The sequence below is a fragment of the Macaca thibetana genome, chromosome X (genome assembly GCF_024542745.1).
Source record: "Macaca thibetana thibetana isolate TM-01 chromosome X, ASM2454274v1, whole genome shotgun sequence".
NCBI lineage: Eukaryota > Metazoa > Chordata > Mammalia > Primates > Cercopithecidae > Macaca > Macaca thibetana.
In genome coordinates, this window is record NC_065598.1 from 79,965,750 (window position 1) to 79,993,267 (window position 27,518).

General features: G+C 35.7%; 1 protein-coding gene across 2 annotated transcripts in view; it reads left to right on the forward strand.

Annotated features, from left to right (window-relative positions):
- Window positions 1–25,495, forward strand: part of CYLC1 (cylicin 1) — a 49,882-nt gene extending 24,387 nt beyond the window's left edge. For both annotated transcript variants that reach the window (XM_050776349.1, XM_050776350.1), the window contains exons 3-6: window positions 2,979–3,019; window positions 4,545–4,663; window positions 5,968–7,707; window positions 25,349–25,495. In XM_050776349.1, coding sequence (XP_050632306.1) covers window positions 2,979–3,019; window positions 4,545–4,663; window positions 5,968–7,707; window positions 25,349–25,381 — 1,933 coding nt within the window. In that variant the 3' untranslated portion in view covers window positions 25,382–25,495. The remainder of the gene's footprint in view (window positions 1–2,978; window positions 3,020–4,544; window positions 4,664–5,967; window positions 7,708–25,348) is intronic.
- Window positions 25,496–27,518: the final 2,023 nt, after the last annotated feature.

A 27,518-nucleotide genomic window follows, 5' to 3' on the forward strand; every position in this document is an offset into this window, starting at 1 on the left:
ATCTCCTTAAGCTGATAAGCAACTTCAGCAAAGTCTCAGGATACAAAATTAATGTGCAAAAATCACAAGCATTCTTATACACCAGTAACAGACAAACAGAGAGCCAAATCAGGAATGAACTTCCATTCACAATTGCTTCAAAGAGAATAAAATACCTAGGAATCCAACTTACAAGGGATGTAAAGGACCTCTTCAAGGAGAACTACAAACCACTGCTCAGTGAAATCAAAGAGGACACAAACAAATGGAAGAACATACCATGCTCATGGATAGGAAGAATCAATATCGTGAAAATGGCCATACTGCCCAAGGTAATTTATAGATTCAATGCCATCCCATCAAGCTACCAATGAGTTTCTTCACAGAATTAGAAAAAAACTGCTTTAAAGTTCATATGGAACCAAAAAAGAGCCTGCATCTCCAAGACAATCCTAAGTCAAAAGAACAAAGCTGGAGGCATCACGCTACCTGACTTCAAACTATACTACAAGGCTACAGTAACCAAAACAGCATGGTCCTGGTACCAAAACAGAGATATAGACCAATGGAACAGAACAGAGTCCTCAGAAATAATACCACACATCTACAGCCATCTGATCTTTGACAAACCTGAGAGAAACAAGAAATGGGGAAAGGATTCCCTATTTAATAAATGGTGCTGGGAAAATTGGCTAGCCATAAGTAGAAAGCTGAAACTGGATCCTTTCCTTACTCCTTATATGAAAGAGACTTAAATGTTAGACCTAATACCATAAAAATCCTAGAGGAAAACCTAGGTAGTACCATTCAGGACATAGGCATGGGAAAAGACTTCATGTCTAAAACACAAAAAGCAACGGCAGCAAAAGCCAAAATTGACAAATGGGATCTAATTAAACTAAAGAGCTTCTGCACAGCAAAAGAAACTACCATCAGAGTGAACAGGCAACCTACAGAATGGGAGAAAATTTTTGCAATCTACTCATCTGACAAAGGGCTAATATCCAGAACCTACAAAGAACTCAAACAAATTTACAAGAAAAAAACAAACAACCCCATCAAAAAGTGGGCAAAGGATATGAACAGACATTTGTCAAAAGAAGACATTCATATAGCCAACAGACACATGAAAAAATGCTCATCATCACTGACCATCAGAGAAATGCAAATCAAAACCACAATGAGATACCATCTCACACCAGTTAGGATGGCAATCATTAAAAAGTCAGGAAACAACAGGTGCTGGAGAGGATGTGGAAAAATAGGAACACTTTTACACTGATGGTGGGATTGTAAACTAGTTCAACCATTGTGGAAAACAGTATGGCGATTCCTCAAGGATCTAGAACTAGAAATACCATATGACCCAGCCATCGCGTTAGTGGGTATATACCAAAAGGATTATAAATCATGCTGCTATAAAGACACATGCACACGTATGTCTATTGTGACACTATTCACAATAGCAAAGACTTGGAATCAACCCAAATGTCCATCATTGACAGACTGGATTAAGAAAATGTGGCACATATACACCATGGAATACTATGCAGCCATAAAAAAGGATGAGTTCGTGTCCTTTTTAGGGACATGGATGCAGCTGGAAACCATCATTCTCAGCAAACTATTGCAAGAACAGAAAACCAAACACTGCGTGTTCTCACTCATAGGTGGGAATTGAACAATGAGATCACTTGGACATGGGAAGGGGAACATCATACACTGGGGCCTATTATGGGGAGCGGGGAGGGGGAAGGGATGGCATTGGGAGTTATACCTGATGTAAATGACGAGTTGATGGGTGCTGATGAGTTGGTGGGTGCAGCACACCAACATGGCACATGTATACGTATGTAACAAACCTGCACGTTGTGCACATGTACCCTAGAACTTAAAGTATAATAATGAAAAAATAAATAAATAAAAATATAGAACACTAAAAAGAAAATAAATAAAATAAAAAATACATTTTATCATTTTGACTTATTTTTGTTTTGTGTTTTAATACCTGATGACTTAGGTAAGTCAAAAAAGTGAAGCCCTAAGGCAGGGGTGTGTAATCATTCAGCTTCCCTGGACCATATTAGAAGAAGAATTCTCTTGGGCCACACATATAATACACTAACACTAATGATAGCTGATCAACTAAAAAAACAAATAGCAAAAAAAAAAAAAAAAAAAAAACTCATAATGTTTTAAGAAAGTTTACAAATTTGTGCTGAGTTTCATTCAAACCCCTTCTGGGCCACATGTGGCCTGCAGGCCACGGGTTGGACAAGCTTACTGGGACATGCGTTTATATAAGCACAACCTTAGCTGTAGCAATGGTTGAATTTACCATTCTAGCTAATAAGGAAGTAACACTTTCAAAACACATTATGCCATGTTTATTTTTGGTAGACAATACTGATTAGTACCAAATCAAATGGGCACCTTCCAAATGGAGAATATCGTGGATCAATTATCCCTGTGTGGAGAGACAATTCAAAATCCAGATCAACACTTATATGTGCCCCCATAAGACATGATTAGTGATTTGATGTAATTTGTGAAAACATTAAAATGTGAGTTTACTTCAGAACTTTTTCAGTGAACTAAGAAAATTCTGACTTAGAATTTTGCACTAGAGAATATTTTGAGGCTGAACTCGTTCAATTTACTTATTTGTTATTAAGTAACAGATTACTTAATTAAGTTAGTATTTTTATTTCAGGTTTTTAAATGTCTGGTAAAAATACAATTGATTTTGAATAGGGAGACTAATATGGATTAAAGATAGACATTCTTAAATAATGGAGATAAGAGAATGAATACAAGTTTTTGAAGTGTTATGATTGAAAAATTTGTTATAATAATGAATGACAATAAGACAGTTCCAAATAACTGCTTAAACATAGCATTGGGCTTTGTTTCTTAGAAATAAAGGATAGTTTACTTAAAAATGTATTATTTATTGTCCATAATACAAATTTAATTAAAGCATTTTCTTCTTTTAATAGACTAGAAGTAAACATCAGAACATGTGACAATTCCATTCCAAGTAAGAATTTAGTTAATGAAGTTTAATTTTTCTTAGATTGGAAAATAATTTTAGGAACTAATGACTAGTGTATTCCAGTAAATGTGATAAAGCAGAAACTGCTATGAATTTTTGTAAAAATTTTATAAAAGCATGTATGCGTGATATTTGTATGTGTATGTTGGTTGGTGTATATGTGTGTGTATATTTCTGGCCTTGATGTAGATTTGCACTCACTGGTTTTGAAGAAAGATTTAGTTTGCTCTCCTTCACAATACAAACCAATTTTACTTGTGTAAGATTCCCTTGTTTTTAGAATTCATAATTACAGTAAAGAGGGCAAATATAGTCAGAGAGATGAAAATAGTTAATGAACAACCCATTTGTTAAACAGCTGCAACTTTAGGAACGTTTACTTTAATATACTGAGCTGAAATCTGCCTGCACTGCTATAACTATTACCTATTGGTTCTAGCCCACTCCTCAGGATACGTATAAAAGAAGTCTATAACATTGTGATTAAGAGCATGGGCTCTGGGCCCAAAGCACCTAGGTTCAAATCAACTCTGCTACTTACTAGCTTTATGATTTGGAGCAATTAATTTAACCTCTCCCCATCTCTGTGCTTTATTTTTCCACATCTGTAAAATGGAGACAATTATATTACCTAATTCAAAGCATTGTTATAGAGATTAAACAAGTTTACTAAAATGCTTAGAACACAGTCTGGCACATAGTAAACACTACACGAGTGTTAGTGGTTGCAGTTATGCTATTATTACTATGACTACTTTTCACCAATATAGCAGCTCTTTAAAAATCTAAAGATAGTAACCATATCTCTGATTAGTCTCTCCGTCCCCAAGAGAGCTATGTTGAGTTTCGTTACCAGTTCCACTTTTGACATAGTTTTCAGATAGTTTGATCTTCCTGATCACACTATTCTGGTTGTCCTCAAGTGTGTATGTCCTTCTTTAAATAGAATCTCCAGAATGGAATGCAGTATTTCCACCTAGGGCCCTAATTCCTGCAGTTTGGGATGCCACTGAGGTCAAAGACGTGCTAAAAGAAACACTCAGATGTAACCAATCAAGACTTTTACTGACTGTTGTCAACATCGTGCTAGTTATTATGAAGACTATAGAAGAAATTTTATTGTCTGCAATCTAACTAAAGTGACATAAAGAAAAAAAAGCCAGGATAGAGGAGATGATGTAGATATTTTCAAGGAAACAGTAAATCTCTATTTTCTATTCCTACTGTCTGATTCTATTATTTTACCATCATGATTTAAGTATCTGTGAAAATTAGTTTAATGTAGAAAATAAAATTACAAATTTATTTTTAATAAAATTCAATGATAAATAAAAATAGTTTTTATTTTCTCTGATTGCTATGCAAATAAAGTAGGAACTCTGAGAAAAAATCTATATGTTAATTTATAACTTAGTTTAATTTAAATAATATGTTTCTTTTTCAAGAATATTTCAGGTCTGTGGAACATCTGACATTAACTCCAAGTTGTTTATTATCCTTTCTCATTTAGTCAGTGAATCAAGCAGAAAATCATGGAATCAAAAACACTTTGCTTTGACATTTCCCAAACCACCCCAGAGAGGTACAAATGATAAATCAAGACCTTTGAAATCACAAATAACAGTTACTGTAAGTATAGAAAAAGTCATTTTTAAAAACAAAATCTAAGTTGGTAAAGCATATATAAATATAAGACCTTTGTAACTTGACTTTTACTACCTGTTGGAAGATTTTTTTTTAATTTGTAATTTTCTGTACAACAGACTGCCCCTATTGCTTTAGATTAAGCTCATATTTCTACATAATTATCCACATCAAAGACATTATCTAAGCAAGCTGGAGAACCTAATACTGCACCTGGCAAGTTCTATCAGGCATGTTTACCAACTGCAAAAAGCAGTTAAAATTTATATATTAGAGCAGAAACTGATCTTGATGAGGTTTCAAGGTCTCCTTATTTTACAAAATATGAAATTCAGGAGACTCGATATTAAGAGATTCAAGTTTTCTACTGTTTCTCTAAAGTGGAGTTATCCTATCAATTAGCAAAAGGAAAAACAAGCATGTATAGATCACCTATTATGATATCAAGCAATTTTAAAGCATCTCCCAGAGCGAAGTTAGAGTCAATGCATTTATTCGAGGGTAATTTATTACATCTGTAGTGATCCAGCTTTCATGCTTCTCTTCAGGTTATCTTTTAATTCCATATTACCATTTGCTTGTTGGCACCTCTACTGAATAGTTGAGGGAAAATAAGAAGCAATTCTAAAATCAGTCTTTACGGTTATTTATGACAACTAACTAGATTTGGCAAATATTTGGGTGAGAGTTGAAAATAAATTACACCACTGCTGCACAAGTTAATGTGAATCAAGCGTCTGTTTATTTCATTCAGTTTATGTCTTTGTTTCTTTTTGTGCGGTGCAGTTGGGGTCACAGAATCTCAATTTTACAAGGCACTTTAAAAGCAGGAGTAGAAATTAAGCTAGGGTTTTACAACTATTACAGGAACTGTCATGACAAACTTCAAGTGGATCAGTTTATTTCTGATTTAACTTGGGAATAGACAGTGTTCAGTTTTTTCCAAAAGATTCTCCCCATATAGAATTCCCAAAAGTCTACTGTTGGTTTTTGAGGACAAGTCCTGGAATGTCATAGATCACTGTGGTCCTGCTCTAATATCAATAAGAATCATTAATGGAATCATAAAGTTCCCACTAAAGTCATTTTATTTCCAAAGTGGAGTTATCTCTCTCTTTCTGTCTCTCTCTTTCACACACACACACACACACACACACACACACACACAACCTTGAAAGAGAGAAAAAAAACCTAAGTTTAAACAGATGGTTAGTAAAAATATAAACTTTTTATGTTTCAATATAGTAAGATATAACTCATTCACAAATGTGTATTATTATTCTAACCAGTCTTTTCAGAGGCATGACCAAAGAAAACTAGAGGAAGGCCAGAAACCAGCTCATGTATGGATAAGGCATTCTTTAAGAAAAATTTTGCAACGACCACCTATTTACACAGCTGCCAGGGAACAGACTCCATTCAGACATCTTTATACTTCCAAAACCCATCTTAAAAAAGCAGAATATAAGAACTCCAAAGATGAAAAAAGAGGAACACCTTTGAAGAAAGATTCCAAGAAAAAAGGAGGCTCATATGCAACAAATCCAGAATCCAAGCAAACAGTAGAAGATGAGAAAACTAAAAGACAAAATGAGGCAGATAAAACTCCCTTAAAATCATCACATGAAAATGAACCATCTAAGAAGTCAAAACCCAATTCAGAAACAAATCCAGAATCCCAAAATTCTAAGACAGTCTCAAAAAATTATTCACAAAAAGATAAGAAAGATTCAAAGAATTCCAAGAAGACGAACACTAAATTCATATATACAAAGAACAATCCAAAGAAAGATTTGAAGAGGTCAAGGACTAGTAATGATGCCATATCAGAGATTTGCTCAGAAAATAGTTTAAATGCTGATTTCCTCATGTTAGTGGGAGAGTCTGATGATGAATCCATAAATTTTGATACATGCTTAAGGAATTATTCACAGAATAATTCAAAGAAGCCTGCAAAGAAGGACACAAAAAAGAGTGCAAAGAAAAGCTCTGATGCTGAATCTGAAGACTCAAAGGATGTTAAGAAAGATTCAAAGAAAGATAAGAAAAATGCCAAGAAAGATGACAAGAAAAAGGATGTAAAGAAGGACACAGATTCTACTGATGCTGAATCTGGAGACTCAAAGGATGCAAGGAAAGATACAAAGAAGGATAAGAAAAATTTAAAGAAAGATGACAAGAAAAAGGACACAAAGAATTACCCAGAGTCTACTGATACTGAATCAGGAGACGCAAAGGATGCAAACGAAGATTCAAGAAAGTCAAAAAAGGCTTCAAAGAAAGATGACAAGAAAAAGGATGCGAAGAAAAGTACAGTCTCTACTGATTCTGAATCTGAATTGGAGTCAAAGAAAAGTCAGAAAGATGAAAAAAAGGATAAAAAAGGTTCAAAGACAGATAATAAAAAGTCTGTCAAGAGTGATGAAGAATCTACTGATGCTGACTCTGAACCAAAAGGAGATTCAAAAAAGGGTAAAAAGGATGAAAAGAAGGGAAGGAAAGATTCAAAGAAAGATGACAGAAAGAAGGATGCAAAGAAAAATGCGGAATCTACTGAAACTGAATCTGATTTGGAGTTAAAGAAAGAAAAGAAAGACTCAAAGAAGGAAAGGAAAGGTTCAAAGAAAGATGTCAAGAAGGATGCAAGGAAGGACACAGAATCTACTGATGCTGAATTTGATGAATCTTCCAAGACAGGCTTTAAAACATCTACACAAATCAAAAGTTCAGATACTGAATCTGAAGAGGCACTATATAAACCTGGGGCTAAGAAGAAAATTGATGAATCGTATGGCATATCTGCAAATTCAAAGCTGGAAGGACTGGAATTAAGGAGAGGATTCAGAATGTCACCCAAAAAGACTACATTCAAGGAAAAAGGGGAAAAGGCAAGTATAGGTAGAGTTCCTCCATCAAGAGAAAGACCACCACTCCCTGCTTGTGAGCCTTCTCTACCATCACCAAAAGTCAAACGTCTTTGTCGGTGCAAGATGCCTCCTCCACCTCCAAAACCGAGATATGCTCCTTTGGTAAGTTTACTATTGTTTTATGTTTAGACTAAAATGGATATAAAATGAAAGACATTTTTAGAGTCTGAATTTCTGTTTTCTCCAAATAATAGTTATCTTTTACTAGAATATTGACAACTTTTTAACTCAAAGGTAAGAAAAATAAAGAATACCTCACAAGGATGCAGAATATCGCAAAAAAGTTATAAATTTAAGAGAATAGAAATTATTTTGACTAGAAAAGAGAGAAATGACTTGTGATTTAAGAAAACATGTGAAGTTATGTATAAAGAAGGTCATTTTGCAAAAAAAAGAAAGTGGTTAAGTTTTATGCTTGGAAAAGAACAAAAATTAAAATTGACTAAAACTTCTACAGGGGCAGATTTAAGCGAGATATAAAGACATTTCCTGAGAAGTTGATGAATACAGTAAAAGCTAGATTAACCAAAATGCATACGTAGCAGGTGGAATACATGCCAAGATTCAGCTGTGCAAAAAAAATAATAAATTATTTAATCCATATCTCAAGTGCAGTTTTTATGAGCCCTCATTATAACTGATATCAGGAAACAAAAGTTAACTTTTCAGAAATAAATATATCTTCTCTAATTTATAAGTCTCATGTTAACTTTGTCTATTTGGAGGTAAATACTCTGCCAACTTAAAGCTAATACTTCTCTCATCCAGGAGACTTTCCCTTCAATCCCTTCCCCAAATAGTCTGATTGTAAGGGAAAGCTTAAATAGACATCTTACATTAGACAGAGGAGTTCTGGATTAGTGCTTACACTGCTGATAAAGATATACCTGAGACTGAGCAATTTACAAAAGAAAGAGGTTTAATTGGACTCACAGTTCCATGTGTCTGGGGAGGCCTCACAATCATGGCAGAAGGCAAGGAGGAGCAAGTCACATCTTACTTGGATGACAGCAGGCAAAGAGAGCTTGTGCAGAGAAGCTCATGTTTTTAAAACCATCAGATCTTTTGAGAATCTTCACTATCACAAGAACAGTGTAGGAAAGACCCGCCTCCATAATTCAATCACTTTCCACTGGGCTCCTCCCACAACATGTGTGAATTATGGAGGTTACAATTCAAGATGAGATTTGGGTGGAGACACAGCCAAACCATATCAAGTCCCTATTCCACATGTTTCCTCCCTTTCTGTCTCTACAATTTTTGGTTGGGAGTAACTAATTTACATGATTTCTGGGCATCAACCTTTGTTTCCTATGCTTTCATGGTATTCATTGTTTATTCTAAGCATGGTAAGGCTGCTGCCCTCTGACCTTTTAAACTCAGGGCATCTGTAGATATGGCTAGTTCTTGACCCTAAGCTTCTCATTTTCATTAATTTCCTCCTCCCTTTCTTCTCCTCATTTCTCCTCCTTGTCACCTTCTTGTTCTTCTAACTCAGGAAATTTATATTTCCTCTTTTAGGCTCAGAGAGATCTATTTTATCTTATATTCCAAATATTTTCTATCTTTGGTTTATAATAAAACTTTACATACATACATCAATTTACTCCTTATATATTAATATTTTTTGGAAGATAAAAACACCTTGTATCACTCTCAGAAAGCCTGGGTTTCAAGTCTAGCTTTCTCCTAGAAGACCCCAAAACTCTGCTTTGAGACTCAGAGTTGATTAATGACCCCCTTGCTCTAGGTGATATCTTCTCTCTCCACCAGATTGAGTTAATGAATGGCTAGCCACTAATGTGACAATACTTATAAGAAATAAAAGTACACTGGAGAATAATTTTTAAGATAAATAAGAAGAAAGACTCTCAAATAGCTAGGCTCTTTTCCACAGGCAGTTTTTAGGAAAAGTAAGTAACATATAAGAAAAAAAAATTGAGTACAAGGATTAATTTTAATTTTAAAAAACATCTTTCAGGATATGTTCTAGGCTTGTACAATTCATGCCAAGTCTCTTTAATAAACTTCCATATGCATTCTCACCATTCAGTTAGGCTTTTCTATCTCTACTACTCCACTGAAACTTTTCCTTTAAAGATTACCAAATACCTTCTTGTGGCCATATCAACAGGCTTTTCCTCCCTCTTCAGGTTATTTCATAATTCAACAGCATTTAAACTAACCTCTCTGTCTGGAAATACTTGCATTACTTCACTTCTATGACTCTGTGCTCTCCTGTTTTTATTTCTACATGTGGTAGCTTTTAACCGCCTTTATTGTATCCTTCTCTGCCTCATTATTAAAAATTGGAATGATCCTTTCTTTGTTCTGGACACTCTCTATTTACAATACTCTCTTTGTGAGTTTATAGTGTTGAATGGTTTTAAATATTATCTATGTATTGATGATTACAAAATTAATATCTCCAGTTATGACCTTCCCATTGAGCTCCAAAATCTCTCCAGCCACTTACTTGAAATCTCCACTATAGTATCTACTGGGCATCTCAAACTTAAAATGTTTAAATAATACTTTTAATCCCACACTAAGTTCTATTCCTCCCTTAGCCTTCTTCATCTTATCAGATGGCACCACCATCCAGCCAGTTGATTTTTTTAAGCCTGGACATAATATCTTTCTCACTTCTTTTTCTCACTCTCCACAGGTAATCAATCAGCAAGACTTGTTTACTCTACCTCCAAAATATATCCTGAATGAGTCCACTTTCCTTATCTCCATTACTACCACCTTCATTGCTCCAATCATCACCATCATTAGCATCTAGCTATCCATTAACTCATTATGTTGCCCAGGTTGGTCTTGAACTCCTGTGCTCAAGCAATCTTCCAGCCTTGTCTTCCCAAAGTGCTGAGATTGTAGGTGTAAGCCACCATGTCTGGCAGAATAAAATTTCTTAGTCTAGCTTTCAGTGTCTACAATCTTTAGCCTGTACCCATTTTTCTCCATAATCATGTAGCACTTTTTGTTTTTTCTCTTGTCATCTAACCAAACTGGAATTCTTTTTGTTTCTCATAAACACCAAGATTGTTTTCTTGCTAAGCCTTTTCATGTGCTGTTTCCATTGATTGGAATGTTCCTCCCACAGATCTTTGCATGTCTATTCTTTTTCATTATTTAATTTTTCAGCTTAAGTGTTCTCTTTAGAGAAGCCTTCCCTGACTACATTACTTTATGTTACCCTCTCCTCCACCACTATCCAGTCACCCTCCAAACACTGCGTCATACATTTTTTGGCTTCATTGAATTTATCTTTATATAAAATTATATTTTATTCTTTTGTTTGTTAATTATGTTGGTCATCAGAATTCAGGTTCTATGCAGGCAGTGAATCTTGCCTGTTTTTTCATATATATATATGAAAAATATATATATAATATATATTTGGTATATATGTAAATATACTATATATAATAATTATAATAATTATTATAATACAATAAAAATATATATATATCTCCACGGATTCAAAAACAGCACCTATGTTATATTTAGTTGGTTGAGAATTTAGTCCCTCTAAAGAGCTACATATCACAGTAGTCGAGATTCGGATATCCCTTTTTCCAAGCATTTTTGCTCTAGATATGTCATTAAAACAAGTATTTTTTTAAGTTGGGGGAGTCACAAAAATGCACTTTACATTCTAATTGGATGTCTGGAAGAGAATACCTATGTATCCTGCTCAATTGTGTATGGGGAACTTATGAACAAACTTTGTTATTGAATCTTATGGAGTTTTCTCCTTTGTTTGTTTGTTTGTTTGTTTGTTTGTTAATATGGGCTTGAAGAATGATGGCTTTTCTCCTTTTCTCCTCCCCTGGAGTCCTAGTGATTCTCACAGCAGCACATAAGAACCACATAAGTAGTGCTGTGTTTCAGGGTCAGCACTGTTTACACTCCTGGATTAAGATTATTTACATTTTATATTATGTTTATAAATCTTAGCAATATTCTCAAACATAAGTGAAGAATTCTTTATATTCCAGCTGCTAAGGTAGAAAAGTAGGGTGTTATGTTTAGGGTGTTTTGATTTCCATTCTGTATGTGTATATATAATCTTCAACAAAAATACAAATACAAAAACAGAAACAATATAAAATATGTAAAGAAAAGCTAATCATTTAGATCCTTATGTCCACTTTCTGATGCCATATCTCCCTACTTTCTTATCTTCTTGAGGTAAACAATGTTAGCAGCCTGGGATCCATTTTTCTCTCTTACACCATTTCCTTGTATAAGCAAATGTAAGGAGGGGGAGAGAGAGAGAGAGAGAGAGAGAGAGAGAGAGAGAGAGAGAGAGAGAGAGAGAGAGAGACAATTACATAATTTGTTTTGACCAAAATACAATCATGCACATGTAGTAAAGTACAACTTATTTTCTCACTTGACAATACCATGGTCATCCATATAAGTCATTAGACATACATTTAATGTTATTGTTCTTATTTCCAACTTGCTTATGAAAACACACACAGAATTTTATCTGTCAATTCCACACATTCTGAATTTGTTTTCTTTACATCTTTTAAGTTTTTTATTTTTGCTTATCTCTCTACTCATTCCCACTTTCACCCCTCACTTTTTTCTCCTTTCTAGGTACCACTTACCAACAACTTACTATGTTTCATTCCATACTTCTCTCTAAGGTTCACTTTACCATATCAAACATTCAAATACACACAGACACATACACACACACAAACACACACAGACACATACACACACACACACACAAACAAACACACACACACAGTGGTGGCATCTGGGAGCAGGAGAGAAAGTGTCTGGCAGCTGGGAGAGGAGGAAGTGAGGTTTTCTTATTGTTTTATTTAAAAATAAAGAAATAATACATATTTCTTTGCATCTTGGTCAGCAATAGTTGTTACAGCTCCTCCTAACTTTTGCCATTTTAATGGATGTATAATGATATCTCCTTGGTACTTTAATTTGGATTATCCTGAATGCTAGTTAGTTTAAATATCTTTTGAATGTTTGTTGTACCATAAGTTTGATGTTTTGAGAATTATTTCTTTGTATTCTTTGACCATTTTTCACATGGGTTATTTATGTTTCCTGCATTTATTAAAGTATCTTTGCATATTATAGGTATTACTCCTTCATCTGTCTTCCTTGTTGTATTTTCCCTAACTTTCATGCCTAGTAATTATTTTGCAGTGTATTTTGCTGTGCACAAATGCTAAATTTTTACATAGTCAAATACATCTATAATTTCTTTGGTTGTTTCTTGGCTGTCTGTATTAGTGAAAATTATCTTCTCCACAGAGTAGTTTTAACAGGGACTAAAACAAACAAAAACTAGTCCTTAGTAAATAATAAACTGTCATCAGTGTCCAAATTGAGCATTGTGACAATCAAGGTTTTATTGTACTGAAATGAGTTAACAAAGGAGATGTCCTAATGTCTTTCCCAAAAGAATTAAATACATTATTTGAAAAATCGAAAGTCCCATGCAGGTTGTATAATCTAGTGGCTACTGCATACAGCTTTGGAGTCAAACAGTTTGGATTTAAATCCTTGCTCTATCACTTACTAGCAGGATACTTTTCCCCAAAAGTATCTTTCTTAATCACTTGGAATATTATTTTTTCTCAAGTATAAAATGGGATATTAATAAGACCTTACCTATAGGACAATGAAACATGTAATGTGTTTAGTATATCATCTGCTATTTTATTATGCATATTCAGGGAGCACCACTCCTATCAACATCCCTCAAATAACAATGCATGTGGCTTTTAATTTCATCCAGGTTATATGAGCACAATGTAAAAGAAACCAATGTATTAGAACATGTTTAATTCAACAAATAAACCAATCAATATTTTTAACTGCCACTCTCTCCTCAATAAAATTAATTAATTGATAGCATATTTCATTTTCCAGGAGGAATTATCATTTTCTGAGCATGCAGAGGTTACATGATATTATGCTCCATACTTGGCAATTGATTAAAAACTTATCTTTCAGTTTCTATAGTTAATTAGGAGTCAAAAGAAGACAGACTAAATAATCAGAAAACCTAAACTAAGGAGGCTGCAAGTTGATTCATTGTTCTTATTCAAGGAAAGTGGGTGTTGTTGTTGTTGTTGTTGTTGTTTTGTATTAAACTGGAAAGCACTTCAAGGAAGTAGTTATTTCAGGTGAAATCAGTCAAAACGCAAATTGAAGCAAAACACATAAGAACTGTCGAACTTGCTTTTTTTTATGCTTTTTTTTTTTTTTTCTGGGATACATGTTGCTTCATAATAAAATAAAGCAAGTAAATCCCTCTCTTATTCTGAGCCTGATTTCTCATCTCTAAAATGAAAAATTGAACTAGATGAGCTGTAATTTCAAATTGTATGGCTAGCATAGTGGGATGAATTTGTCATTTCTTAGTTGTGCCTGCCTGAAAGATATAGGTCATATGTCTCCCCGTAACACTGATGGACTACGGATAGGATATGAGGCTAACCAGATAGTAGAAGTGACTGACACACTAGAGCACAAAAATATAATGGTAACATTGAATGGAAATTATTACCACAAGAAATTATTCTTAGAAGGATTCATGAATTATTGGCTACCAATGATTTCTAAAGGTTTTTGAAACATGTTAGAGATCTTTGCACAATACATAATCATGACTGGGGAGGTCATTTCTTTATGAAACTGTCATTACCTGATTTTTTTTTTTTTTTTTTTTTTTTTTTTTTTTTTTTTTTTGAGATGGAGTCTCGCGCGATCTTGGCTCACTGCAACCTCCACTTTCCGGGTTCAAGCGATTTTCCTGCCTCAGTCTCCCGTGTAGCTGGGACTATAGGTGCCCGCCACCACGCGCAGCTAATTTTTTTGTATTTTTAGTAGAGATGGGATTTCACCGTGTTAGCCAGGATGGTTTCAATCTCTTGACTTTGTGATCTGACCACCTCGGCCTCCCAAAGTGCTGGGATTACAGATGTCAGCCACCTCGCCCGGCCACCTGATTTTATCTATTAAAAAGAATACTGGCATTGTTTTAATTTGAAGCAATCTCACTGTATTTGATAAAGTGACAGTCAAGTACCAGTGTAACTGAATGTCCCGGATAGACAGAAAGACATAAGTGCCTACTAATATGTTTCTGTTTTTATTTCCTTTGCTGGTTATTTCCATATCTCTGAATAATATATTTATGTGACTACTTCTCAATTTTACACATTTTCCTTTGGTTTTCTTCCACAACAGATAAAGATATAGGTTGTGTACATCATTCTCTCTTATTCTCTCTTTCAAATTGGGTCCTATATTTGGTTTTTAATATATTTGCCAATTACCTTTGTAACATTAAATATTATATTTGTAGCCTTTTTCCTACTCTTTTTCCTTACTTTTCTCTTCAGTTCTTCATTTCTGTACCTTTTCTTTAGTTCTTTTTTAAAAAGTGCTCTTTTAATAGTTCCCTGCAATGACCTCTCACTGAATATTACAGTCTTGTCTGTACCTACATTAACTTGTGATCTCTTGCCTTTGTAAAATCTATGTCCCTTCCCTTAACTTCCCTGAGTTTCTACTATTGTGGTTTTCTTTCTTGCTCCTACTTTTCTTTTTCCTCTCCTACTACTGTTTCTTTATGTTCAATTCTTGAACTTCTTCCTCTTCCTACATCCAACTCAAAGTTGTTTTCTATGACTCAGTTATTAGACCTCGACTCTTCTCTATATACTCTGGAAGCATTAATCTATTACTGTGGCTTAAATTTTCACTTCTTTGTAGACATTTCAAACTGTATATCCCCAGACTATTTTCTCATCCTAACTCTTGTCTATTATCTCCTATATTCAAATAATTTCTAAGCTCCATGAGATCAGAAAAAATGAAAATTTTTAAATTCATTATTAATTTAAATTTAATCCACCATTGGAGCCTTTTCTGTTATTCTGGTAGAGTCATCTGCAAATGAGAAATATAGTACCTAACCTACCCAGTATAACAAATTGTTCTTAGATTCAAATACTAAAAAACGGTGTGAAAGGGTTTTATAAATGGCAAATCATTATACAAATGTAAGACTTTATTACTACTATTACTGCCTTATGCCTTCATTTATATTACTCCTCTTTTTTCTTGCAGTGGGTTTCTCCTTCTTCTCCAGTTGTCTTCTTCAAAGCTCAGTTTTCCCTCAAAACGCTGTAACACTTACTTTGCTCTCTATTTGTTGGGTTGATATTAATACTGTGTTCTAATTCTTTCTAACCACTGTAACACTTAGAATATTGTTATGCCTGTAGAAGATGATTAACAACTAATTTGTTGACTGATTAACTTAAAAGTTTGGTAATAAGTTGAGAGTTTATGTTTGGAATTTTATCATATTTAGGAGAATTATCAATCTTTATTTCTATGTTTCATGTATCAATAAATATTCCTTGAGCAAATATTCTGTCAGGCACTGTTAAAATCAATGAAGATATAAAAAGCTTGCCTGTTACTTTCAAAGAAGTTAAAATTTTCACCTAGGGAATAAAAATTCTAGCAGCTTTTGTTTTAGTTGTCCTCTCTAAAGAAAGTAGCCTTCTCTGAAAATAGGAACACTCAAAATATTATACAAAACCAAGAAGATTTACATTCTTTTCTCATCTATGTAATTTGCTCAGTTATTATTATGATTGTACATTGTATCTATCTTCTGCTAAAAAGTAAACTGCATGATGATAAAACTCTTTAATTTGTTTACTAATGTATTTGAAATTCCCAAGAAAGTGGGCATTCAATATTTATTGAAAAAGTGAATGTGGCATTTGTTAGAGGACTACCAAAAAATGAATGAAAGAATTTCTCGGCAGTTGTATGAACACAGTTGGAGCTAGATAATATCAAATTTAAGTATGTTCGGTTCATAAATTTTTCATACCACAAAGGTGAAGTAATATTGCAGCTTGGTTATAAAAGATAAGCAAGATTTTGACAGAGACAATGGAGAAGTTTATATTCAAAAATTAGCAACTAGTTAAAAGCAGAACCAGGCTGTGAAATTATATTATGAGATGCAATATTACAGCATGATGCCTAAGGATGAAACTAACTGAAGGAGAAAAGAGTTTACAGCCAAGAAGCCAGTCAAAGTGGATGGTGGGAGAAAGAGTTGGCAAGTGGCATGATAAGCATGATGACAGGCTAAGGGAAATAAAAGCAACATAAAATATTGTGATGCCTCTTCACAACAAGTTTTTTTTTAGAGAAATATTATTGATGTTCTTAGCCCACTTTTTAATGAGATTGTTTGTTTTTTTCCTTGTTGATTTGTTTGAATTTGTTGTAGATTCTGGATATTGTTCCTTTGTCAGATATATAGATTATCAAGAATCTTTCCCACTCTGTGGATCGTTTGCTTACTCTGCTAACTGTTCCTTTTGTCATGCAAAAGCTCTGTAGTTTAATTAAGTCCCAGCTATTTGTCTTTGTTTTTATTTCTTTTTTTTTTTTTTAATTTATTTATTATTATTATACTTTAAGTTGTAGGGTACATGTGCATAACGTGCAGGTTTGTTACATATGTATACTTGTGCCATGTTACTGTGCTGCACCCATCAACTCCTCATTTACATCAGGTATAACTCCCAATGCAATCCCTCCCCCCTCCCCTCTCCCCATGATAGGCCCCGGTGTGTGATGTTCCCCTTCCTGAGTCCGAGTGATCTCATTGTTCAGTTCCCACCTATGAGTGAGAACATGCGGTGTTTGGTTTTCTGTTCTTGTGATAGTTTGCTAAGAATGATGGATTCCAGCTGCATCCAAGTCCCTACAAAGGACACAAACTCATCCTTTTTTATGGCTGCATAGTATTCCATGGTGTATATGTGCCACATTTTCTTAATCCAATCTGTCACTGATGGACATTTGGGTTGATTCCAAGTCTTTGCTATTGTGAATAGTGCTGCAATAAACATACGTGTGCATGTGTCTTTATAGCAGCATAATTTATAATCCTTTGGGTATATACCCAGTAATGGGATGGCTGGGTCATATGGTACATCTAGTTCTAGATCCTTGAGGAATCGCCATACTGTTTTCCATAATGGTTGAACTAGTTTACAATCCCACCAACAGTGTAAAAGTGTTCCTATTTCTCCACATCCTCTCCAGCACCTGTTGTTTCCTGACTTTTTAATGATCGCCATTCTAACTGGTGTGAGATGGTATCTCATTGTGGTTTGGATTTGCATTTCTCTGATGGCCAGTGATGATGAGCATTTTTTCATGTGTCTGTTGGCTGTATGAATGTCTTCTTTTGAGAAATGTCTGTTCATATCCTTTGCCCACTTTTTGATGGGGTTGTTTGTTTTTTTCTTGTAAATTTGTTTGAGTTCTTTGTAGGTTCTGGATATTAGCCCTTTGTCAGATGAGTAGATTGCAAAAATTTTCTCCCATTCTGTACGTTGCCTGTTCACTCTGATGGTAGTGTCTTTTGCTGTGCAGAAGCTCTTTAGTTTAATGAGATCCCATTTGTCAATTTTGGCTTTTGCTGCCGTTGCTTTTGGTGTTTTAGACATGAAATCTTTGCCCATGCCTATGTCCTGAATGGTACTACCTAGGTTTTCCTCTAGGATTTTTATGGTATTAGGTCTAACATTTAAGTCTCTAATCCATCTTGAATTAATTTTCGTATAAGGAGTAAGGAAAGGATCCAGTTTCAGCTTTCTACTTATGGCTAGCCAATTTTCCCAGCACCATTTATTAAATAGGGAATCCTTTCCCCATTTCTTGTTTCTCTCAGGTTTGTCAAAGATCAAATGGCTGTAGATGTGTGGTCTTATTTCTGAGGACTCTGTTCTGTTCCATTGGTCTATATCTCTGTTTTGGTACCAGTACCATGCTGTTTTGGTTACTGTAGCCTTGTAGTATAGTTTGAAGTCAGGTAGCGTGATGCCTCCAGCTTTGTTCTTTTGACTTAGGATTGTCTTGGAGATGCGGGCTCTTTTTTGGTTCCATATGAACTTTAAAGCAGTTTTTTCCAATTCTGTGAAGAAACTCATTGGTAGCTTGATGGGGATGGCATTGAATCTATAAATTACCTTGGGCAGTATGGCCATTTTCACAATATTGATTCTTCCTATCCATGAGCATGGTATGTTCTTCCATTTGTTTGTGTCCTCTTTGATTTCACTGAGCAGTGGTTTGTAGTTCTCCTTGAAGAGGTCCTTTACATCCCTTGTAAGTTGGATTCCTAGGTATTTGATTCTCTTTGAAGCAATTGTGAATGGAAGTTCATTCCTGATTTGGCTCTCTGTTTGTCTGTTACTGGTGTATAAGAATGCTTGTGATTTTTGCACATTAATTTTGTATCCTGAGACTTTGCTGAAGTTGCTTATCAGCTTAAGGAGATTTTGGGCTGAGACAATGGGGTTTTCTAAATATACAATCATGTCATCTGCAAACAGGGACAATTTGACTTCTTCTTTTCCTAACTGAATACCCTTGATTTCTTTCTCTTGCCTGATTGCCCTAGCCAGAACTTCCAACACTATGTTGAATAGGAGTGGTGAGAGAGGGCATCCCTGTCTTGTGCCAGTTTTCAAAGGGAATTTTTCCAGTTTTTGACCATTCAGTATGATATTGGCTGTGGGTTTGTCATAAATAGCTCTTATTATTTTGAGGTACGTTCCATCAATACCGAATTTATTGAGCGTTTTTAGCATGAAGGGCTGTTGAATTTTGTCAAAAGCCTTTTCTGCATCAATTGAGATAATCATGTGGTTCTTGTCTTTGGTTCTGTTTATATGCTGGATTATGTTTATTGATTTGCGAATGTTGAACCAGCCTTGCATCCCAGGGATGAAGCCCACTTGATCATGGTGGATAAGCTTTTTGATGTGTTGCTGAATCCGGTTTGCCAGTATTTTATTGAGGATTTTTGCATCGATGTTCATCAGGGATATTGGTCTAAAATTCTCTTTTTTTGTTGTGTCTCTGCCAGGCTTTGGTATCAGGATGATGTTGGCCTCATAAAATGAGTTAGGGAGGATTCCCTCTTTTTCTATTGATTGGAATAGTTTCAGAAGGAATGGTACCAACTCCTCTTTGTACCTCTGGTAGAATTCAGCTGTGAATCCATCTGGTCCTGGACTTTTTTTGGTTGGTAGGCTATTAATTGTTGCCTCAATTTCAGAGCCTGCTATTGGTCTATTCAGGGATTCAACTTCTTCCTGGTTTAGTCTTGGAAGAGTGTAAGTGTCCAGGAAATTATCCATTTCTTCTAGATTTTCCAGTTTATTTGCGTAGAGGTGTTTATAGTATTCTCTGATGGTAGTTTGTATTTCTGTGGGGTCGGTGGTGATATCCCCTTGATCATTTTTAATTGCGTCGATTTGATTCTTCTCTCTTTTCTTCTTTATTAGTCTGGCTAGTGGTCTGTCAATTTTGTTGATCTTTTCAAAAAACCAACTCCTGGATTCATTGATTTTTTGGAGGGTTTTTTGTGTCTCTATCTCCTTCAGTTCTGCTCTGATCTTAGTTATTTCTTGCCTTCTGCTAGCTTTCGAATGTGTTTGCTCTTGCTTCTCTAGTTCTTTTAATTGCGATGTTAGAGTGGCAATTTTACATCTTTCCTGCTTTCTCTTGTGGGCATTTAGTGCTATAAATTTCCCTCTACACACTGCTTTAAATGTGTCCCAGAGATTCTGGTATGTTGTATCTTTGTTCTCATTGGTTTCAAAGAACATCTTTATTTCTGCCTTCATTTCGTTATGTACCCAGTAGTCATTCAGGAGCAGGTTGTTCAGTTTCCATGTAGTTGAGCGGTTTTGATTGAGTTTCTTAGTCCTGAGTTCTAGTTTGATTGCACTGTGGTCTGAGAGACAGTTTGTTATAATTTCTGTTCTTGTACATTTGCTGAGGAGTGCTTTACTTCCAATTACGTGGTCAATTTTGGAGTAAGTACGATGTGGTGCTGAGAAGAATGTATATTCTGTTGATTTGGGGTGGAGAGTTCTATAGATGTCTATTAGGTCTGCTTGCTGCAGAGATGAGTTCAATTCCTGGATATCCTTGTTAACTTTCTGTCTCGTTGATCTGTCTAATGTTGACAGTGGAGTGTTGAAGTCTCCCATTATTATTGTATGGGAGTCTAAGTCTCTTTGTAAGTCTCTAAGGACTTGCTTTATGAATCTGGGTGCTCCTGTATTGGGTGCATATATATTTAGGATAGTTAGCTCTTCCTGTTGAATTGATCCCTTTACCATTATGTAATGGCCTTCTTTGTCTCTTTTGATCTTTGATGGTTTAAAGTCTGTTTTACCAGATACTAGTATTGCAACCCCTGCTTTTTTTTGTTCTCCATTTGCTTGGTAAATCTTCCTCCATCCCTTTATTTTGAGCCTATGTATGTCTCTGCATGTGAGATGGGTCTCCTGAATACAGCAGACTGATGGGTCTTGACTCTTTATCCAGTTTGCCAGTCTGTGTCTTTTAATTGGAGCATTTAGTCCATTTACATTTAAGGTTAATATTGTTATGTGTGAACTTGATCCTGCCATTATGATATTAACTGGTTATTTTGCTCATTAGTTGATGCAGTTTCTTCCTAGCCTCAATGGTCTTTACATTTTGGCATGTTTTTGCAATGGCTGGTACCGGTTGTTCCTTTCCATGTTTAGTGCTTCCTTCAGGATCTCTTGTAAGGCAGGCCTAGTGGTGACAAAATCTCTAAGCATTTGCTTATCTGTAAAGGATTTTATTTCTCCTTCACTTATGAAACTTAGTTTGGCTGGATATGAAATTCTGGGTTTAAAATTCTTTTCTTTAAGAATGTTGAATATTGGCCCCCACTCTCTTCTGGCTTGTAGAGTTTCTGCTGAGAGATCTGCTGTTAGTCTGATGGGCTTCCCTTTGTGGGTAACCCGACCTTTCTCTCTGGCTGCCCTTAAGATTTTTTCCTTCATTTCAACTTTGGTGAATCTGGCAATTATGTGTCTTGGAGTTGCTCTTCTCGAGGAGTATCTTTGTGGCGTTCTCTGTATTTCCTGGATTTGAATGTTGGCCTGCCCTACTAGGTTGGGGAAGTTCTCCTGGATGATATCCTGAAGATTGTTTTCCAACTTGGTTCCATTTTCCCCCTCACTTTCAGGCACCCCAATCAGACGTAGATTTGGTCTTTTTACATAATCCCATACTTCTTGCAGGCTTTGTTCGTTTCTTTTTCTTCTTTTTTCTTTTGGTTTCTCTTCTCGCTTCATTTCATTCATTTGATCCTCAATTGCTGATACTCTTTCTTCCAGTTGATCGAGTCGGTTACTGAAGCTTGTGCAATTGTCACGTATTTCTCGTGTCATGGTTTTCATCTCTTTCATTTCGTTTAGGACCTTCTCTGCATTAATTACTCTAGCCATCAATTCTTCCACTTTTTTTTCAAGATTTTTAGTTTCTTTGCGCTGGGTACGTAATTCCTCCTTTAGCTCTGAGAAATTTGATGGACTGAAGCCTTCTTCTCTCATCTCGTCAAAGTCATTCTCCGTCCAGCTTTGATCCGTTGCTGGCGATGAGCTGCGCTCCTTTGCCGGGGGAGATGTGCTCTTATTTTTTGAATTTCCAGCTTTTCTGCCCTGCTTTTTCCCCATCTTTGTGGTTTTATCTGCCTCTGGTCTTTGATGATGGTGATGTACTGATGGGGTTTTGGTGTAGGTGTCCTTCCTGTTTGATAGTTTTCCTTCTAACAGTCAGGACCCTCAGCTGTAGGTCTGTTGGAGATTGCTTGAGGTCCACTCCAGACCCTGTTTGCCTGGGTATCAGCAGCAGAGGCTGCAGAAGATAGAATATTTCTGAACAGCGAGTGTACCTGTCTGATTCTTGCTTTGGAAGCTTCCTCTCAGGGGTGTACTCCTCCCTGTGAGGTGTGGGGTGTCAGACTGCCCCTAGTGGGGGATGTCTCCCAGTTAGGCTACTCAGGGGTCAGGGACCCGCTTGAGCAGGGAGTCTGTCCCTTCTCAGATCTCAACCTCCGTGTTGGGAGATCCACTGCTCTCTTCAAAGCTGTCAGACAGAGTCGTTTGCGTCTGTGCAGAGGTGTCTGTGTGTCTTAGTTTACTGTGCCCTGTCCCCAGAGGTGGAGTCTACAGAGACAGGCAGGTTTCCTTGAGCTGCTGTGAGCTCCACCCAGTTCGAGCTTCCCAGCAGCTTTGTTTACCTACTTAAGCCTCAGCAATGGCGGGCGCCCCTCCCCCAGCCTCGCTGCTGCCTTGCCGGTAGATCACAGACTGCTGCGCTAGCAAGGAGGGAGGCTCCGTGGGTGTGGGACCCTCCCGGCCAGGTGTGGGATATGATCTCCTGGTGTGCCTGTTTCCTAAAGCGCAGTATTGGGGTGGGAGTTACCCGATTTTCCAGGTGTTGTTTGTCTCAGTTCCCCTGGCTAGGAAAAGGGACTCCCTTCCCCCTTGTGCTTCCCAGGTGAGGCAATGCCTCGCCCTGCTTCAGCTCTCGCTGGTCGGGCTGCAGCAGCTGACCAGCTCCGATCGTCCGGCACTCCCCAGTGAGATGAACCCAGTACCTCAGTTGAAAATGCAGAAATCACCGGTCTTCTGTGTCGCTGGCGCTGGGAGTTGGAGACTGGAGCTGCTCCTATTCGGCCATCTTGCTCCGCCCCTGTTTTTATTTCATTTGCTTTTGGGATCTTGTTCATGAAATCCTTGCCTAAGCCCAATGTCTAGAAGGGTATTTCCAATGTTGTCTTCTGGAATGTTTATACTCTCACAAATAACCACTAAAAAACTTACGCATGTAACCAAACATCACCTGCTCCCCAATAACAGACGGAAATAAAAAATAAAATAAAATAAAATAAAAAACAAACACTAAATTATAAAATAGGTGGGAGGAAGTTCTGGTTTGTCCTATGATATGATAACTTTTTGATGCGTTTTTAAATTGTATGCACTTTGCAAATAATTTTTTTCCTATTTTTTGACTGTGTTACTGTGTTGCTACTTTGCTGTGGCCAAGCATAGAAACTCTTTCATCACCAACTGTGAGATTTGGTGTTTTCTGTTGACCTCAAACTGTCAATAATAAATTCTAATTCCAAACTCTGTCTTTCATAGAAAACGTCTTATTTTCTAGACGTTACTCAAACTCTTTCCTATATGGAAAAAAATTCTACCACCCACTACCATTCTCTGAGCTATCAATCTGATTCCTCGCTAAGGCGTTAAGTTTAATTTTGGTTACTCTTTCCATAATAACTATGGTTTAATCAAGGCTTCTAAAGATCTTGAACTCAAAATCTAAATGAATGAATTTTTAATGTTTGAATTTGGGGTAATGTGAAATGCTCTAGAATGTGACATTTCTAGTGCCTTTCCAAAATCGTAATATACAGTTAGAAGTTATTCCACATATATTTAAGGATAAAACAAGCCAACATTTTCTTTCAATTGTTTGGGATTCATAATGATACAGAAAAAATGACTGAACTGTGAATCAAGAGTGCTTTGAAAAGACATATTTCTGAGAGTGAAAACAAGATCTGTCTAATAAAAAAATCAAGAAATAGAAATAGATAATTTATACAGGAGTAAATAAATATGAGAGGCAAAATCATGAAAAAATATTGACCATGGTTAGTAATCAGAGCAACCCCAAGATATCATTTTGCACCTAGTAATGTGACTATATATATATATATATAAATCTTATGTATATTAACTATATCAATACATAAAATACAATTTTTATATGTATTGTATATTTAAGATATATCTTACAACTGTTGAAACTTCAGTGACAGCAATACATTTATTCACTGCTGACTTCAGAAGGGGACCAATATAAACCAGCTTGACATTCCCCTGGGCCTATATGGGAATATGTAGGAAGAGTCATAAATGGTAAAATAACATTTGACTCAACAATCCCACTCCTATAAATATAATAAAAAATTTTCAGAAGAAAATAAAAAGAAAAAACAAACTCTATGCATAAAGAACATGATTGCAATACTGTCTATAAGAGAAAATCTTTGGTATAAATGTATAATGTATAAAATTATGTATACTTATAAATTAATGTATATATTTGTATAATGTATAAAATTAGAGGGGGGTTAGTAAGATCTGAAACAGATTAGTATGCATTCATTGAAATAATAATGATGGAGCCTAGGAAACTAGAGGGAAAGGTTTATACTATAAGGCTAAGAAGAATAAACAAGAAAAAATACTACAAGATTGCAACTAAACAGAAATCTTCATGTTTGTGGATAAAGAGTATGCGTTAAAATGCAAATTCAAAAATAATTGTGTTAGTGGGTGGAATTTGGGGTGACTACAAGATATTTTAAATGTATTTTCATTTTGTACATTGTATTTTTATTTTTAAAAGTTTTAATCCATTAATGTAGTTGTGAAAGTTTAGACTAATGGTGTAACATTGAGGGGCCTTGGCTCTTGTACAAACATTGATGATTGGACTACCATTCGGTACTTCTCACCCTTCAATGTCCATTAAGATTATTCAGGGAGCTCGTTGAATGTGCATATGGCTAGATTATATCTTCAGACATTTTGATTTGGTAGGTCTGGGGTGGAGACCAGGGATCTGCATTTTTAATAAGAAATAATAAAATTATATCCAAGTTCCCTTTCAACTATGACATTCTGTGCTTTCATGTGATTCTTAACACACCATAGATGTCTTGATTAATAGACAAATAAAGCCTTCCTTTTTATTTGCATTTTTCTACTTTGTTCCTCAGCCTGAAGCACCGTGGATTCATAAGCTGCTTTAAAGAACAACTGAGCACTTGGTTTCACAGAATGGCCTTACCACAGTAAGCACCAGCTACTCTCAAATGAGCATTTCTACCTCTGTGGAATTGAAATAAAAACAAGTCTTCCATGAGTATCAAGAGCTGCTTTTTTTGCATATAATTTACAGAAGTGATTTATAGACATGTTTTTTTTTATTATTTATCAAATGTCTCAATTATTCAGATCAAAATAATTGAGTGTTTTCCCCCATGTTCTGAAGCTTCAGTCTGGACACTATTTCTGAGTCTGAGTTCAAATGTACTCCCCTTCAAAACTCTTACCATATTTCATTAAATTTCTCCTTTACTTAGCATTCAAAATAAAAGTAAATAAAGAATGAAAGGGAGGAAGTACATCTTCCACACCCTTAAGAGAAACAGAGAACTATACGTAGATATTAACCCCTGACAAAAATTGTTTGTTTGGCCAAACTTTCATCATACCCCTGAACCATCTCCTAGGCTTATCTAGGCATTCCCTCTTGTAAAATCAGTTTTAGCAAAAAAGGTGCTAAATCAGTTTAGCAAGAGTCTTACACCCTTAATAACTGATCCTTCAATATATGATCAGGTTTCTTATCCTCCACCATCTTCCAGGTGATTTCTCATCACCCTGGAATCCTGTTAAGTCAGTATAGCCAGAATCCCCCCTTATCCCCGATGTCACTTCTCAGTAATTTTCCATCCACTGACTGGCACCCTCCTCTTTGGCTATAAATTACTATTTGCTCATGCTATATACAGAGTTGAGCCCAATCTCTCTCCTCCAGTGAAATACCCCATTCCCATGGCCCCTATACCTATCATGATAGCTCCCCTTTGAAGAAAGTCTGCTTACCATCTTCAATGAGTGTCAGTGAATATTTTTTCTTTAATACCTTACCTCCTCTACACACATACACATATAGAATTCTAAACTTAATTATTTACTTTTATTTCTTTTCTCCTTATTTTATTTACTTATTTACTGATAAACTGAAAATGTTCATGAGATAATAACACACATATCTCAATCATTTTACATATTTCTGTGAATATACTTGTCATATTATTTCCTGAGAGCAGGATACCAGTATGGAAGGAAAGAGAGAGAGAAATAGACAGAGAAAAGTATGGAGGTCTCCTTCACTTCACCCAGTCTGCTTTCTGCCTTTTGGTTATAATCTTGACTTGAGTTTTCTCTCAGAAATGACAACATTTCAGAACCAATTCTCAAAGAGGTGTTATTTTTCTAAGCCATTTAATAACTTTACATATGTCTATATGACATATACTTTAAAAAGTTATAAGAAAAGTTTAGAAACCATCTAATTAGTACTCAATACATGATTAAATGATTTGCTGAATATATGACAGTTCTTCAACACAGTGGAATGCCTTGTGAATGTGAAAAAGAATAAGAAATCTATGTAGTGACCTGGAAAGTGCTTCAATATAAATTTAAGAGAAAAAAAAATCAATGTGCAAAAGAGAGGATATCCTACGTTATTTATAGTGTTTTTAAAAGAAGGGAAGAGATGACATATAATTGCATTTGCCTATATTTGCATAAAGAGACTCTGGTAGGATAAAAAATAAAAAATTAAAAGTGGTTACCCATAACGGAGGTGTGGTATTTGGAGCAATGACAGGTTAGAGAAACAGATGAAGTTTAGGACTAATACTAATATTCAGCCAGTACACATTAAATGAGCCATAATGGTTGATAAAATACTACAATATTTCTAAATCAGTTGATAAACGGCAGCTACACTGTTCACCACCCCTTCCCCTTGACACCTTGAATGCTGCCCAGTCTTCTCTCTTGGAACATCAGGAATCCTCCAGGAATCAAAAGCAAGGACATAATTACAAGTATAAAAGACTTATTCAGTGAAGCACTTGTGAAAGGTAAAAGGAGAGAGAGCCGAACTAGGTAAGAAGAGACTGTAGACTGCCATGCAAGCTGGCATCCATGAAAGGAGAAAGGAAACAAAAGAGCCTCAGCTGTATTGCAGCTTGGGGAAAATCTCAGCCAAGCCAATGGGGAGCCCAGAGCAAAGACTGCTCTTTAGAGGAATCTGTGTTGGGCAGAAATACCCAGACCTTGGTACTCTCACAGTGTTTATCATTGTCT